Below are 13923 nucleotides of genomic sequence, written 5' to 3'. Positions count from 1 at the left end.
CTAAGCACTTGGGAGAGTACAGTATACCAGAGTTGGTAGACACGTTCCCTGCCCACAACGTGCTTACAGTCTAGGGGGAGCTCTAGACATCTCTCACCTTATTTCTCCAGTCATCAGCTTCCCACTTCAATATTCCTTCTCTCGTGTCTTGTAGATTGCATGGATACTACACAACATTGGTGTAAACCTTTCTGTTGAAACTTTTGAAGAATTATGGACTCTGGCTTCCAGAAAGCATCCCAACGGGGAAGTCTGTATGGAGATCTTCCTCAAAGTCCTAGATAAGTGGCTGCATGAATTACACATCAAGTGTCAGTGATCACTTCAAACAGAAATTGCCCTCATTTGTGTGATGTTGCATATGCCTTTAAATAGATTCTGTCGGCAGAGGCCAACCCTGAGAGTGGTGACCCTTTATTTTTGGAAGGACACCCAGAGTGGAATGAGGGGAAGATGGGGTTGGGGTGGGTTTGGGGAGATGGGGACTGTTGTGGTGGGGAATCTGGGTTAATGGGGAGTCAGTCTCTGAGGTAAATCAGGAATTCAGGCCATCTGGAGAACCCGTGAACTGGCTGGGGAGGACACCAGGAGGGAGTGGGGACCCTGGGATATGTGGATGGGAGTGACAGGAAGTGGGAAAGCCAGGACTGGTGAACAGAGGATCCAAAGTGTGTTTGGAATTGAAAGGAACAGGCCCAGAGTGGGTGGTACCCCCAGGGCAGGCTGGGAATGGCTGCAAAGCAGGACTGGGACCAATCTCAGGCTCTGGGAAGTGGACCTGGCAGTGGGGAGCAGGGTACAGGATGAGAAGGGCACTTGGGAATGATGTCCTGGAAAGGCAGGGATGGCAGGGAGCAAGGATCACGTCAAGTAGTGCCAGGAGAGGGGCCTATGGTGGTCATAGGGCACCAGGTGCAGGGTCTGGGATAGGATGTGAGCACTGGTAACCAGGTCAGAGTGGTTAAGGTGCCAAATGTCGGGAGTAGGGTGAGCTGAGGACGGCAAGGAGGCCTGAAGGAATGAGCAGGGGTAGGAAGGAAAGGGGAGAGAGATGATTACACAGATGGCAGGGAGAAGGGCTTGTCTGCTACTATGGCTACAAGCCTATTATTTTCCCCTTGTTTGAGACCTATGAATAATAATAATAATAATAATTATGGTATTTGTTAAGTGCTTACTATGTGCCAAGCACTGTTCTAAGCTCTGGGGTAGATATAAGGAAATCAGTTTGTCCCAAGTGGGGCTCGAGTCTTAATCCCCATTTTATAGATGAGGTGACTGAGGCACAGAAAAGTGAAGTGACTTGCCCTAGGTCACATAGCAGACAAGTGGCGGAACCAGAATTAGAAGTCACGTCCTCTGACTCCCAAGCCTGTGCTCTTTCCACCAAGCCATGCTGTTTCCTTATGAGCCTGCTAATAAACTCTGATGCACCAAATTTATTCTATGTGAGAGACCTCATCAGTGGAAGTCTGGGAAAAGTCTGTTTCCCACCATTCTTTGCAAGTTTCCCATTATAAGAGACATTTGGACTTCTTTCAAAAGTCTCCCCCAAGTATCTCCCACAAACAGTGACAACTTTACCCTGATATTTTACCCCAAATGCCCTTTGGTGATTTAGGATGCTTAAAACTGGTATACCAAATAAAATAAAGACAGCTTAGGCTTTCTTTCCAAAGCATGTGAATGGCACAGACTCCTAGCACATTAATACAACCTCACCTCGAATCTGATGAAACAACTTCTTCTTAGGTGTCCTATGGTGTACAATGGCTTATAATGCAAATTTAAAAGATTTAAATTCTGTGCCATTACCCAGTGGATTTTTGACTTACGGGAAATAAACTGCTAGATAAAGAAAAGAATCGGAACACAAAGAGCAACCAAGTGTGGGGAGGCCAAAAAGAAAGAGGGTGGAAGGGGAGAAATGGCTGGTCAGGGGAAGTCCCAGGGAAAAAAGGAGAAACCTCTACCCTGCCTCCACTCCCTTCCCACTGCCAGATTCCATGCCAGATCAGTGCCAGACTACAGATGAGAATACAAGCCAGACATTATGTCCAACTCTGTGTGCTCTACATACGGTAAGTGCTCAATAAATGCCATTGGTTGATTGAACGATTACTGTCAGATTCCATATCAGACTCCACACCAGACTCCGTGCCAGATGATTTGGGTTTCTAGTATATAGCACAAAGAAGCTCTTTGGGGTTAAAAATAAGGGCAGTAGAAATTAATACTGCAATTACTTTGAAATGTTTTTTTCAGGTAAGGTTTGGAGTTCTTTTGTGCTTTGGAGATTTTTAAATTATCAGATATTTTTTCAAATATAATTACAGGGCTTCCAATAGGAAGTTCCATTCCAGTTTGGTCTCCAGCCCCAGAAACTCAAATAAAAAAGTTAATTTAGGCTGCTCTGTTCTCTTCGATCACATGTCTATAAAGTAATAGTGCCAGAGTGATTAAATCTGTAATTGGATCATAAATCTCAGTATTCTGATATTATTACTTCTGCCACTTGAAAATTCAATCAAATCAATCAATCAGTAGTATTATTGAGTGCCTATTTTGTGAAGAGCTCTGAACTAAATACTTGGAAGAGTAGAATGGAGATACCAGACATTGTCCCTGCCTTCAAAGAACTTAAGATTTGGTAGTGCAAATACACAAAATGAATTACAGATAGATGTAAGAAGGAGAAGGGGACCCATACGCATACCCATGCTTTAAAAATAAGGTATATGAGATATTTACATAAGTACTTCAGGAGGCTGAGAATACTAACAGGCTTTGGGGCAACATCATGAAGCTAATTTGATTTTATAGACAAAAGTCCTGTTCAGTGAATTCTCCACAGTTTGGCCATTTCCCCGGGGGCTTATCCAAGCAGTTATTCCCTTTCACAAGTGCACTGGTAGTAATATCATCCATCACCTGGGACAGAGATCTGCCCGAGGATGCTGAGATCTTTCCATCGAGTGGACTCAGCTTGACCAGGTCATCAGCCATCGGCACCACTGCCTACTGTCTTCTCGCCTGCCAGGTTTATAGGAGATTTCGTTCCCTCCCTGCTCCAGCCAAGAAGTGGCCATTTTCTTCATCTTCCCTCTTTTCCTGCAGTCCCTGTGGCTGCCTAACCCGTAGATGGCAAAAGCCCAGATTCATACATTTTTACATTTCAAAGGCTCCTGCCTTTACAACTACTCAGCCCCTGCTTTCTTCTAGCTTCAAACCAACTCAGGCTGTTATCTTTATTCAGTGGCCTCAAGGACAATTCAACCATGTCCTCAGGGTTCCCCTAAACAAAGCAGCGAGGAGGCATAGTGGAAAGATCACGGGTTTGGGAGAAGTTGTGGGTTCTAATCCCTGCTCTGCCACTTGTCAGCTTTGTGACTTCAGGCAAGTCACTTCGCTTCTCTGTGCCTCAGTTATCTCATCTGTAAAATGGGAATTAAGTCTGTGAGCCCCGCGTGGGACAATCTAATTACCTTGTATCTACCCCAGCTCTTAGAACAGTGCTTGGCACATAGTAAGTGCTTAACAAATAGCATCGCTATGAGTAAGCAGCATGGCTCAGTGGGAAGAGCACGGGCTAGGGAGTCAGAGGTCGTGGGTTCTATTCTTGGCTCTGTCACTTAGCTGTGTGATTTTGGGCAAGTCACTTAACTTCTCTGTGCTTCAGTTCCCATATCTATAAAATGGGGATTAAGACTGTGAGCTCCACATGAGGCAACCTGATTACCTTGTATCTATTCCAGCGCTTAGAACAGTGCTTGGCACATAGTAAGTGCTTAAAATATACCATCATCATTATTATTATTCACTCTTAATGACCTGAGGACAATTCAACCATCTCCTCTGGGTATCACTGGATTAAGTTGTTACTGGTGTCATTTATCTCACTGACCCCACCATAACCCTTCAATCCCCTGCTTCCTGTCAGCCCATCCCAATAATAATAATAATGATAATCATCATCATAATTGTGGTATTTTTAAGTGCTTACTACATGCCAGGCACTGTACTAAGTGTTGGGGTGGTACAAGCAAATCTTTTTGGACACAAAGTACCTGTCCCACCTGAGGCGCACAGTTTCAATCCCCATTTTATAGATGAGGTAACTGAGGCCCAGAGAAATGAAGTGACTTGCCCAAGGTCATATAGCAGACAAGTGGCAGATCTGAAATTAGAACCTATGACTTTCTGACTTCCAAACCCATGCTCTATCCACTATGCCACACTGAACCTCCAAGTTCTCCCCTACCATCACACTGCCCCCACTCCCACCACCACCCAACACCTCCCCACCCCTTGCGCCACCCCCACTCCTCCCTTTTCCATTCCTATAATCCTGTCCAGCACCACCCCTCGTCCCCCTCCCCCCTCACTGGCCCCCATCAGCTCACTCCCATCTAAACCCTCCCCAAACCTGGCACTGTCCCCTCCCCTAAGAGCTTCTTCCAAGTGTGGTCTGTGGATCCACCATTCCATCATGGGAAAGCTTCCCTTCATCCTTGACCTATTCCTGATTCTTCAGAGGGGGCCTCTTTTCCTGCCACTCACCCAGACTCACTGGGAAAGGAGGAGGTTATGGCTCCCTTGCATCCCAGTGTTGCTTTTGTACCATTACACCTCCCCCATCTCTTTCTTTCCCTTCCTTCAAAGCTCATATCATCCGGCTCTACTACTCACTCCAGATTCTAGTAACTGTCATCTAATGACCCCCAGGTCCCACCTCCAACTCTCCCATCCTTCCCAGCAGTATCTCTAGAGGAGATCTGCCTCCTCTCAAAATTCACTCCCTCCACCTGTGCATCCGAGCCCATTACTTCTCAATTTATCAAAACTCTTGCTCCTTCCCTACTTCCCTCCCTAACAGCCATCTTCAACTGTTCTCTCTCCGATGGCTTCTTCTCCATTGCTTTCAAACATGCTCATGTCTCCCCTATCCTAAAAAACCCCTCTCTTAATCCCACGGCCCCCTCCAGTTTTTGCCTTATCTCCCTCCTACCATTCCTCTCCAAACTCCTAGAGTCAGTTTTCTACACCCACTGTCTCAAATTCCTCTCCTCCAGTTTTCTCCTTGGCCCCCTCCAATCTTGCTTCTGTCCCCTTCACTCCACAGAAACCACCCTCTCAAAAGTCACCAATGATCTACAGCCGTAACCCACCTGCCCGGCAAGCATTTTCTGGGAGATTTACAGGAAAGCATCCACCAACAAACATAGTTGACATTTCTTGATTAAGTGTATAGCTTGTTTAGAGTTCAGACTTTCTAATCAAATGATATATCTTGAATTTGAAGAAGTGATCTTTTTTGTACTTTAGAATGATTTGTCACCGAAAATTCACAAATTTACATTTCTTTGAGGATGACACTGGATGTCAAGGGCCTGTCTCATAGGAACAATAGGGGGAGAGATGCGTCTGCCAATCATGGAATTTGCCCCAGGAAGTTTCCCCCAGATTTGAATGGGGAACAGAGGGCTGGGATAAGTAATAGCTCATTGGCATGAAGGTAGTGGAAAATTGGGATGGGATATTGGAGATCCATTTCTGGAATGCAGGTTTGAGGGAATTTCACAGAGGGAAGGTTCACAATAGTTGTGGTGCCAAATACTCCACTAAGCACTGGGGTAGAGACAATATAATCAGTTGGGTGAGAGAGACAGAAGACGAAAGAGAGAGAGAGAGGGAGAAAGAGTGTGTGTGTGTGTGTGTGTATTTGCTCCCCAGTGTGGGACATGTCCAATGTGATTTTTCACTACCTATTCCAGCAAATATAAGTGCTTAATCAGTGCCTTAAGGGTTGCCCAAATTAATGCTCCCTTCAAATGCGAGTCTATATGTGTCTGTGTGTGCGCTTAGTTTCCTCACTGAGAAAATGGGAATTGAATAAAGACTTGGATCAGAAGACCTGGATTCTAATTCTGCCTCCAGTAGTAACTTTCACCAAGTTCATCCAGCAAATCAATGGCAATGTTTTGAAAAAAGACCCAAACTCCTGATACCCAGATCCCTGTTGAAGACTCTTGACTATCTCCCTGTCCTGCTACAAGGAATAAAAATAAATTTGTCTAGTAAAGAAAGTGGGGGTGTGCAGTGGGGTTGGAGGAAGTGTAATAAGCTGGTTCTTTATGGGAAAGAAAGAAAAAAAAAACAGAGCAAACATACAGGGCTTTTTGAGGAGTGGAGAAACACCTGCAGAACAATGTTTTAGAAAAATGAACTGGGCCCAGCGTGAAATAATGGACTGGAAAGGGGAGAGGCTGGAGGCAGGGAGGTCAGTAGGTAGAGGCTGATGCAGAAATTGGATGAGGAATTCAAGCCGAGTGCCCAGGATCGGCATGGTGGTGGTGTGGATAGAGGGAGAAGAAGGGGTGGAAATGTTGCTGGGTCAAAATTGTCAGGCTTTGAAGACAGAATATGGGGCCAGAAAAAAAGGGAGGAGTCAAAAAAAAGGAGGAGTGGACATCAGATATGGGGAGGATGGTGGTTCAATTAACTATGATGGGAGTGTTAAGGTGAGAAAAGGATCTTGAAGGGAAGATGAGTTTAGTTTGGGACATATCGAGTTTGAGGTGGCAGCGGGAAACCTATATACTGAAGTCTTGGGGACAGGAGGAAACGTGAGATTGCAAAGGAGAGAGATCAGGGCTAGAGAAATAGATTTGGGCATCATCTGCATAGGCATGTTAGTTGAATCTGTGAGAGCGGATGAACTCCCCAAACAGTGAGTGTAAAGTGAGAAGAGTTGGGGACCCAGAAAAGAGCCCTAAGCCACACCTACAACTATGGGGTGGGAAGCAAAGGAAGAACAAGTAAAATTAAAAGTATTTATTATGAATTTACTCTATGCATTGTACTAAGAGCTTGGGAGAGTACAATAGAGTTAGTAGATACAATCACTGCCCTCAAGGTGTTCATAATTCTGGGGGAGACAGACACCAAAAAAATTAGGTAAGAGGAAGCAGCATAGTATATATAGAGAGAGAGATATGTATATCTCTCTCTCTATATATACTATGGGGGCTTGCGGGTGGTGAGTACCCAAGAGATTATGTGATGTGGAAGTGCTGAGATGGCAGTAATATGGTGGCAGGATAGGGTGGGGAGATGAGAAATTAATCAGGGAAGACCTCATGGAGGAGTTGGGACTTCAGAAGGGTTTTGAGGATGAACATGTCTGCTAATTGCGTTGTACTCTCCCAAGCACTTAGTACAGTGCTCTGCATATAATAAGCACTCAAATACCATTGATGGATTGATTGAGAGAACTGTCATCCGCCCAATGTGAAGGGAAAGGGAGTTCCAGGCAAAAAGGAGGGTATGAACAAGAGATGGTATAAGAGAGACAAGAACAAAGCACAGTGAGTCAATTGGCTTTTTAAAAATTATTATTATTATATACGTTAAGAGCTTACTATGTGTCAAAAATTGTTCTAAGCACTGGGGTGAGTACAAACTAATCAGGTTAGACGTAGTTCCTTTCCCACATGGGGCTCACAGTCTAAGTAAGAAAGAGAACTATACCTATTTTACAGATGAGGAAACTGAGGCACAGAGAAGTTATGTGACTTGCTCAAGGTCACACAGCAAGCAGGTAGCAGAGCCAGGATTTGAACCCCTCCTCTGTATCCCAAGCTTATACTCTTTCCACTAGGCCACACTGTTTGAGAGGAGTGAAGCCTGGGTGGAGTGGGAGAGGAGCCAAGGTAAGTAGGAGGGGAGAGAGCTATTTATGTGTCTTAAAGCCAAGGATCAGGAGTTTCTTTTTGATGGGGGAAAGGAATGGGCAACCATTAGAAGATTATTAAGAGTCGGGAAACGTGGCAAACAATGTTTTAGAAAAATGATACAGACAGCTGAGTGAATTATGGACTGGAGAGGGGAGAGGCTGGGGGTTGGGAGGAGGAGCTTGATGTAGTAGTAGAGACTGGGTGACACAAGTGCTTGAACGTGCATGGTAGCAGTTTGGATGGAGAGGAAAGGAGAGATTCTGGAGACGTTGTGAAGAAAGAACTGACAGGATTTGTGACTACCTGAAATGTAGGTTGAAAAACAGAACGGAATCAGCATAGCCTAGTCGAAGGAGCAGAAGGCTGTCAGAAGATCTGCGTTCTAATCTCGGCTCTACCACTTGCCTGCTGTGTGACCTTGGGCAAATCACTTACTTCTTTATACCTCCATTTCCTCAGCTGTAACGATGGGGATTCAATACCTGTACCAAGTGCTTGGGAGAGTACAATATAATAGAGTTAGTAGATATGGTCCCTGCCCACAAGAAGCTTAGTGGGGGAGGCAGACATTAAAACAAATTAGAGCTAGGAGAAATTGCAGAGTGTAAGGATATGTACACAAGTTCTTTGGAGATGAGGTGGGGTGAAGATCAAAGTGCTGAAGGTGTACAGATCCTAGGGCATGCGCCGATGGTGAGACCTATGTGGAACAGGGAGTGTTTGACAAGCTTATGTTGCATCCACCCCAGTTATAAGCACTTAACAAATATGAAAATTATTATTTTCAAGGAATAGACTTGTTCACTCTTGAGACCGTGTCGAGATTGTCACTTCCATCAGGTGAAGAGCAAACCGGCCCCTTTGTTTAGACAGCTACAGCTGCAGCCACCGATTGCAAGGTGGCTGATATACACTCTCAGGGGGAGGAGGAAAGGAGAAGAAAAGGGTGGAAAAAAGAAGAGCAGATGAGCCCAGCAGCATAAGATGGAATAATAGAAGAGACAGAACGAGGCCAGGATCAATCAATCAATAGTTACTGAGCACCTGCAGCGCAAAGAACACTGTACTACGTGCTTAAGTGAGAGCAATAGGCTCAGAAAACATGATCCCTTCCTCTAGCAGGGGAGACAGACACTAAAATAATGTACAGATAAGAGGAAGGAGGAAAATTGTAACTATAAATGAGTTAGTACTTAAGAAATAGGGTATATAAAATATGCGGAGAGGTGGCCTCAGGTGGTTGTAAATATACACATGAAGAGTTGTTGTAAATATACACATGAAGAGTTGGCTTAAGTGCTAAAGGGGTAATCATTGGGCTATAATATTAGAAATTAACTGGGGAAAAAGCCTCCTGGAAGAGCTATGATTTCAGCAACACTATGAAGATGGGAAGAACAGCAGTCTGAAGGGGGAGGGAGTCCCAGGCAGAAGGCAGGACGTGAACATGAGTTGGATGGTGGGGGCAGGTGAGAATGCGGTCCATTGAGTAGGTGAGCTACAGAGAAACCAAGAGAGTGAGAGGAGATAGCTGATTGAATGCCTGAAATCTAATGGTCAGGAATTTCTGCTTGATGCGACGAGGAAGGGAACATGGACAGAGGTCACCGGTGAGGAAGTGAGGTGCAGAAATTAAGGTGATGGGGTTGGAGGGGAGCAGTGGCTGGAGAAATGAACCTGACCTCACAGGTGTGTCTTGAGGGGAACTAAAGGCCACAGGTACATCCCTATCATTACTGATATTATTATTGTATTTCTTAAGCACTTACTATGTGCCAGACATTGTACTAAGCCCTGGAGTGGATACAGGCACATCAGGTTGGACACAGTACCTGTCCCATGTGGGGCTCACAGTTCTCAGTCCCCGGTTTACAGACGAAGTACCTGAGGCCCAGGGAAGGGAAATGACTTGCCCAAGGCCACACAACAGACTAGTGGTGGAGTCAGGATTAGAACCCATGACCTTCTGACTCCCGGGCCAGTGCTCTATCCACTATGCCCTGCTGCTTCTACTACTATTCTCAGTCATATTGCTACCACTATTGCTAACAGAAGATGCTCCAGCTTGTGACACACAGGAAGCGAAGGTCCAAATTCCAGTTACTTTGCTGTTTTCAGTCATTTTGGAACAGGATAACCTCCCCCTCCCAGCACACACATGCCTTCATCCCTCCTCTAATTTCCCTTGTAAAGGCCTAGAAATCATCGCCAAGTTCCTATTGATATCCAGGCTGGGGCAGCTGCTATTTCATTTTGTTTTATGGTATTTGTTAAACGATGTGGAAAATGCAAGTTAATCAGATGGGACACAGTCCCTGTCTCACAGAGGGCTCACAGTCTTAATCTCCATTTTACAGATGAGGTAACTGAGGCACAGAGACATTAAGTGACTTGGCCAAGGTCGCCCAAGTGGGGGAGCTGGTATTAGAACCCAGGTCATCTGACTCCCAGGCCCATGGTCTTTCCACAGGGCCATGCTGCTTCTCAATTCACAGGAATTGGGTCAGGGGGAGCTCTTGGGGCCTTTACCTTCCAAATTTTACTTCTGATTTCTTTCTAGTTGACCTGGAGAGGATTTGACTTGTGTCAGCTACGCCCAGATGTGTCCTGAGACCACTATGTGTGTAAATCTAGCACAACTATATCGTAGTTATGGTTGTGGTGTTTCTTAAGTGATTGCTTATTATGTGCGAAGCTCCGTGCTAAATGCTGGGGGTGGGGGTTGAGGGGGATTTAAACAGATTCGGCCTGGTCCCTGTCCCACAAGGGGTTCACGGTCTACAAGGGGATGAACAACTAGAACAAGAACAGCGAAATACAAAACAAGCAACAATTAATTGAATAAGGCAAGAGAGCGTCCTTACACGTCTCCTAGTTCTACCACGAGATGGCGAAAGAGAGGCAACAGGCTGCCATTCAAAGGCTTGCCCACGAGATGACGATAGAGAGGCAGCCCCCAAACTCCCAAAGTGTTTACTAAGGGTCAAAGAATTATATTAGCTGCCGGGGGAAAATATACACCGGTGAGAATCAGAAACGGTCCTTGGCCCCCGACAATAAAGTGGGGAGAGTGCTGGCCACAGGTACGTAAGGAAAGATGAAAGGATTAAAAACACATCCACCACCTAAAATGCAAGGATAATGGTAATCTAGATTCTAACATTTGCGACAGCCACAGTCACGACTGCAGCCATAACCACAGTTATCCCGATGTTGTAAAAGTTGAGAAGGCCACTGATTTCTACCACTGATTTCTCATTCTTCCTAGACTGGAACAGGGGCTGTTGGGATAATCTGATGGTGTGGATTTGGTGCAGTTTCTCTCTGAAGCTGTAGGCTCAGCAGGGTAGTCCAATAGAACAGGGGCTGACTGGGGCCCAACCTGCCAGCGTTTCCCCACCCATCTCTCTTTGTTCCTTCTTTACTGCTTCCCTGAGTGAGCTGTTGATAAATGCTCTGGATGTTCCTTAATTTCCTCATTCTTTATCATTCCTTTATCACCATTCCAGGGCTGTTTACTCCAGTAAACTTGTTCCTTCATCTGAGGGCATATGAATAGCCTCTCGTCTTATGTTGTCCAGTCGTCTCCGACCTACAGTGTCACTGTGGACACATCTCTCTCAGAACGTCCCTCCTCCATCTGCAATCGCTTTCAAGATTGCAAGAGTTTTCTTACCATTGCCTCCTTTTGTGCAGTAAACCTGAGTCTCTGCCCTTGACTCTCTCCCACACCCCTGCTACCCAGCACAGGGGAGTTTTGACTTGTAGCAGATTGTCTCCCACTCGCTAGCCATTGGCCAAGCTAGGAATGGAATGGGTATGCCTCTGCTTGACTCTCATTCCTGTAGTCGAGACTGATAGAGTACTGGAAACTCTCCAGGTGTGTCCCTGGGAGGGGGGAATAGCCTCTACCTAGAAGGAAATCCTGAGAGAGATTGGTGCTTGAAAATCAGTGCGAACTACTGGGAAGAACAGACCTAGGAGTCAGAGGACTTGTGTTCTAATGCTGGTTCTGTTACTCGCTCACTGTGTGACCTTGAATAAATCACTTAACTCTTCTGTGCCTCAGTTTCTTCACCTGTAAAATGGGGATTAAATTCCTATTTTCCCTCCCCCTTAGACTGAGAGCCCCAAGTGGGACAGGGACTGTGTCCAGTGTGATTTTCTTGTATCTACCTCAGTACCTAAGACAGGGCTTGGCACACAGTAAGTGCTTAAGGAACACCACACTTATTATTATCAAATGCTACTCCCAAGGAGATCTTTATAATGAAAGGTACAGTACTCTCTGGATTATCTGCATCAGTACAGGGGAGCACTGACATAGATAATCAGAAGTCTGGTCAGAGGTGAAAGTAAGTCAGAAGGGAGCAGTATGCTATACTGGCTCAATAGAAGTGCCCATAAGATGTTCCAGAATGAATTATTTGGAAATGCCAAGCTTTCCTCTACCCTAGCTCCTACTTTAACCAGGGGTGCAGGCATGGGCAGGCACAGGCGTGGCATGGCACAGATTCTCCACCACTGTAGCTAGGGTGGTGGCCACAGGGCTGGGCCAGGGTGGGGATGGAGGCATGGGGGCAGGGGAATTCTCCAGTGTGGGGGAGGGAGAAAGCCAGCTCCTACCCCTTGCAGCCTCAGGAGACCCAGGACTGGCTTGAATTTGGGGGGCAGGTGGCCTAGGGGTGGGAGGAGGGGACACATATGTATACATCTGAGAGGGGGTAGGGGAGAGCCTGAAGAAAATGAGCATTAGAGAACTGCCCTTCACTTTCTAAGTTGATGCTACCGATAGTGAGACCCAGTGTGACTGATAACCTTGTCTTGTGTGCACTTATATCCCGAGAAGTTTATCCTAAACAGGACCTTTCCCTATTTGCAAACCTGATTCTTCACATCCCATGACTTGCAAAGTCTTTGCTCCAGACAAGCATCCTAAGCCCTGGCAGCTACCTGTCAGGCTGGTCTGTCTGTGACACTGGTCTTCCATCAGTCCCCTGCTCCATCCCTTTATCTGAGATTAGGCTTCACTGGGTCTCTAACTGGTTTATTCTGTCCTTCTGATTTGCATTTCAGTCTCAGAGCTGTGCTGCTTGTGGCCACTTTTTCAATGCCAGTGAGCTGACAATGTTTCCAGGTACTCATCATTGGTAATCTTGTCCTGCCATTTTCTGATTGAGTTTTGTAGATGGTGCAGCTGAAACTGGATCAGTATCATGTAGCTGGCCCAGGAACCTATGAAACTTTCAACTTGGTATGGCCCTTTTTGGCGCTCTCGATCCATATCCCACCACCCAAAGGAAGTGTATTTGGGTGGTCTCTCCATTAGAAGTGAGGGGTTTGGTTGAGTCATCCACACTCTCTTGCCCAGTCCCTCAGCAGGCAATGCTGTGCACTGTGAGAAGAGTGGCTGGGGTGAGGGTATGGTTTGTGTTTGTGGCACATAATCCTTTCGGCTGCCCTCCTCAGCCTCAGGCTTCCCCGGGTCCTCATCCTATTTATGCCCAGGTGCAGGTCGAAGAGCTCCTATTGGATGTACAAATCAGAGGAGTCGTCACTGAAAATCCAGGAGCAGGAATCAGGGAACAATGAGGGAAGGAAACCTGGGAACAGTGCAAGAGCAGGGAGAAAGGGGAAAAATAAAAATTTAAAAGAAAAAAGAATAGAGGGTGGGTGAGTGCACTAGTAGACAGGCAAAATACCTCACTGTCCACATCCTTAGCTTGGGCCGGGGGTAAGTTGGAAAAATCATTCCCTTGTCCCTACTGGGTCAAGCCAGTGAAAAAGCATCATGGCTTAGTGGAAAGAGAATAGGCCTGGGAGTCAGGAGACCTTGTCCTAATCCTAGCTCTGCCACTTGCCTGCTGTGCGATCTTGGGCAAGTCACTTCACTCCTCTGTGCTTCAGCTTTCTCCTCTTGTGAAATCAGGATTTGATTCCCGTCCTCTCTCTCTGTTAGGCCGTGAGCCCCTTGTGGGACAGGGATTGGGTGCAACCTGATGATCTTGTATCTACTCCAGCACTCGGTATATTGCTTGGTATATAGTGCTTAATAAATACCATACTATTAGAAGTTCATATTCCCTGCTCCCTTTCCCCTGTCTGTCAGAGGCCTAGGGAGAACCTGCAGGGGGGGTTGGGGGCTGGCAGAGGAACAAGGTATTGATACGATCAGTCACAGGACCAG

General features: G+C 46.1%; 1 protein-coding gene and 1 non-coding gene across 3 annotated transcripts in view; one reads left to right on the top strand and one right to left on the bottom strand.

The window, feature by feature from the left end:
• EFHB (EF-hand domain family member B) overlaps positions 1-403 on the top strand; it is a 37268-nt gene extending 36865 nt beyond the window's left edge. For both annotated transcript variants that reach the window (XM_029050018.2, XM_029050017.2), the window contains one exon: positions 155-403. In XM_029050018.2, coding sequence (XP_028905851.1) covers positions 155-319 — 165 coding nt within the window. In that variant the 3' untranslated portion in view covers positions 320-403. The remainder of the gene's footprint in view (positions 1-154) is intronic.
• Positions 404-11496: 11093 nt separating this feature from the next.
• Positions 11497-11634, bottom strand: LOC114806661. Its single transcript, XR_003754723.1, has one exon. It is a non-coding gene; the product is annotated as a small nucleolar RNA SNORA7 (small nucleolar RNA).
• Between the last annotated feature and the right edge of the window lie 2289 nt (positions 11635-13923).

Source organism: Ornithorhynchus anatinus, chromosome X1 (genome assembly GCF_004115215.2).
Source record: "Ornithorhynchus anatinus isolate Pmale09 chromosome X1, mOrnAna1.pri.v4, whole genome shotgun sequence".
Taxonomy (NCBI): Eukaryota; Metazoa; Chordata; class Mammalia; order Monotremata; family Ornithorhynchidae; genus Ornithorhynchus; species Ornithorhynchus anatinus.
The sequence above is the reverse complement of the archived record's forward strand: the minus strand, read 5'-3'. Positions and strand labels throughout refer to the sequence as shown.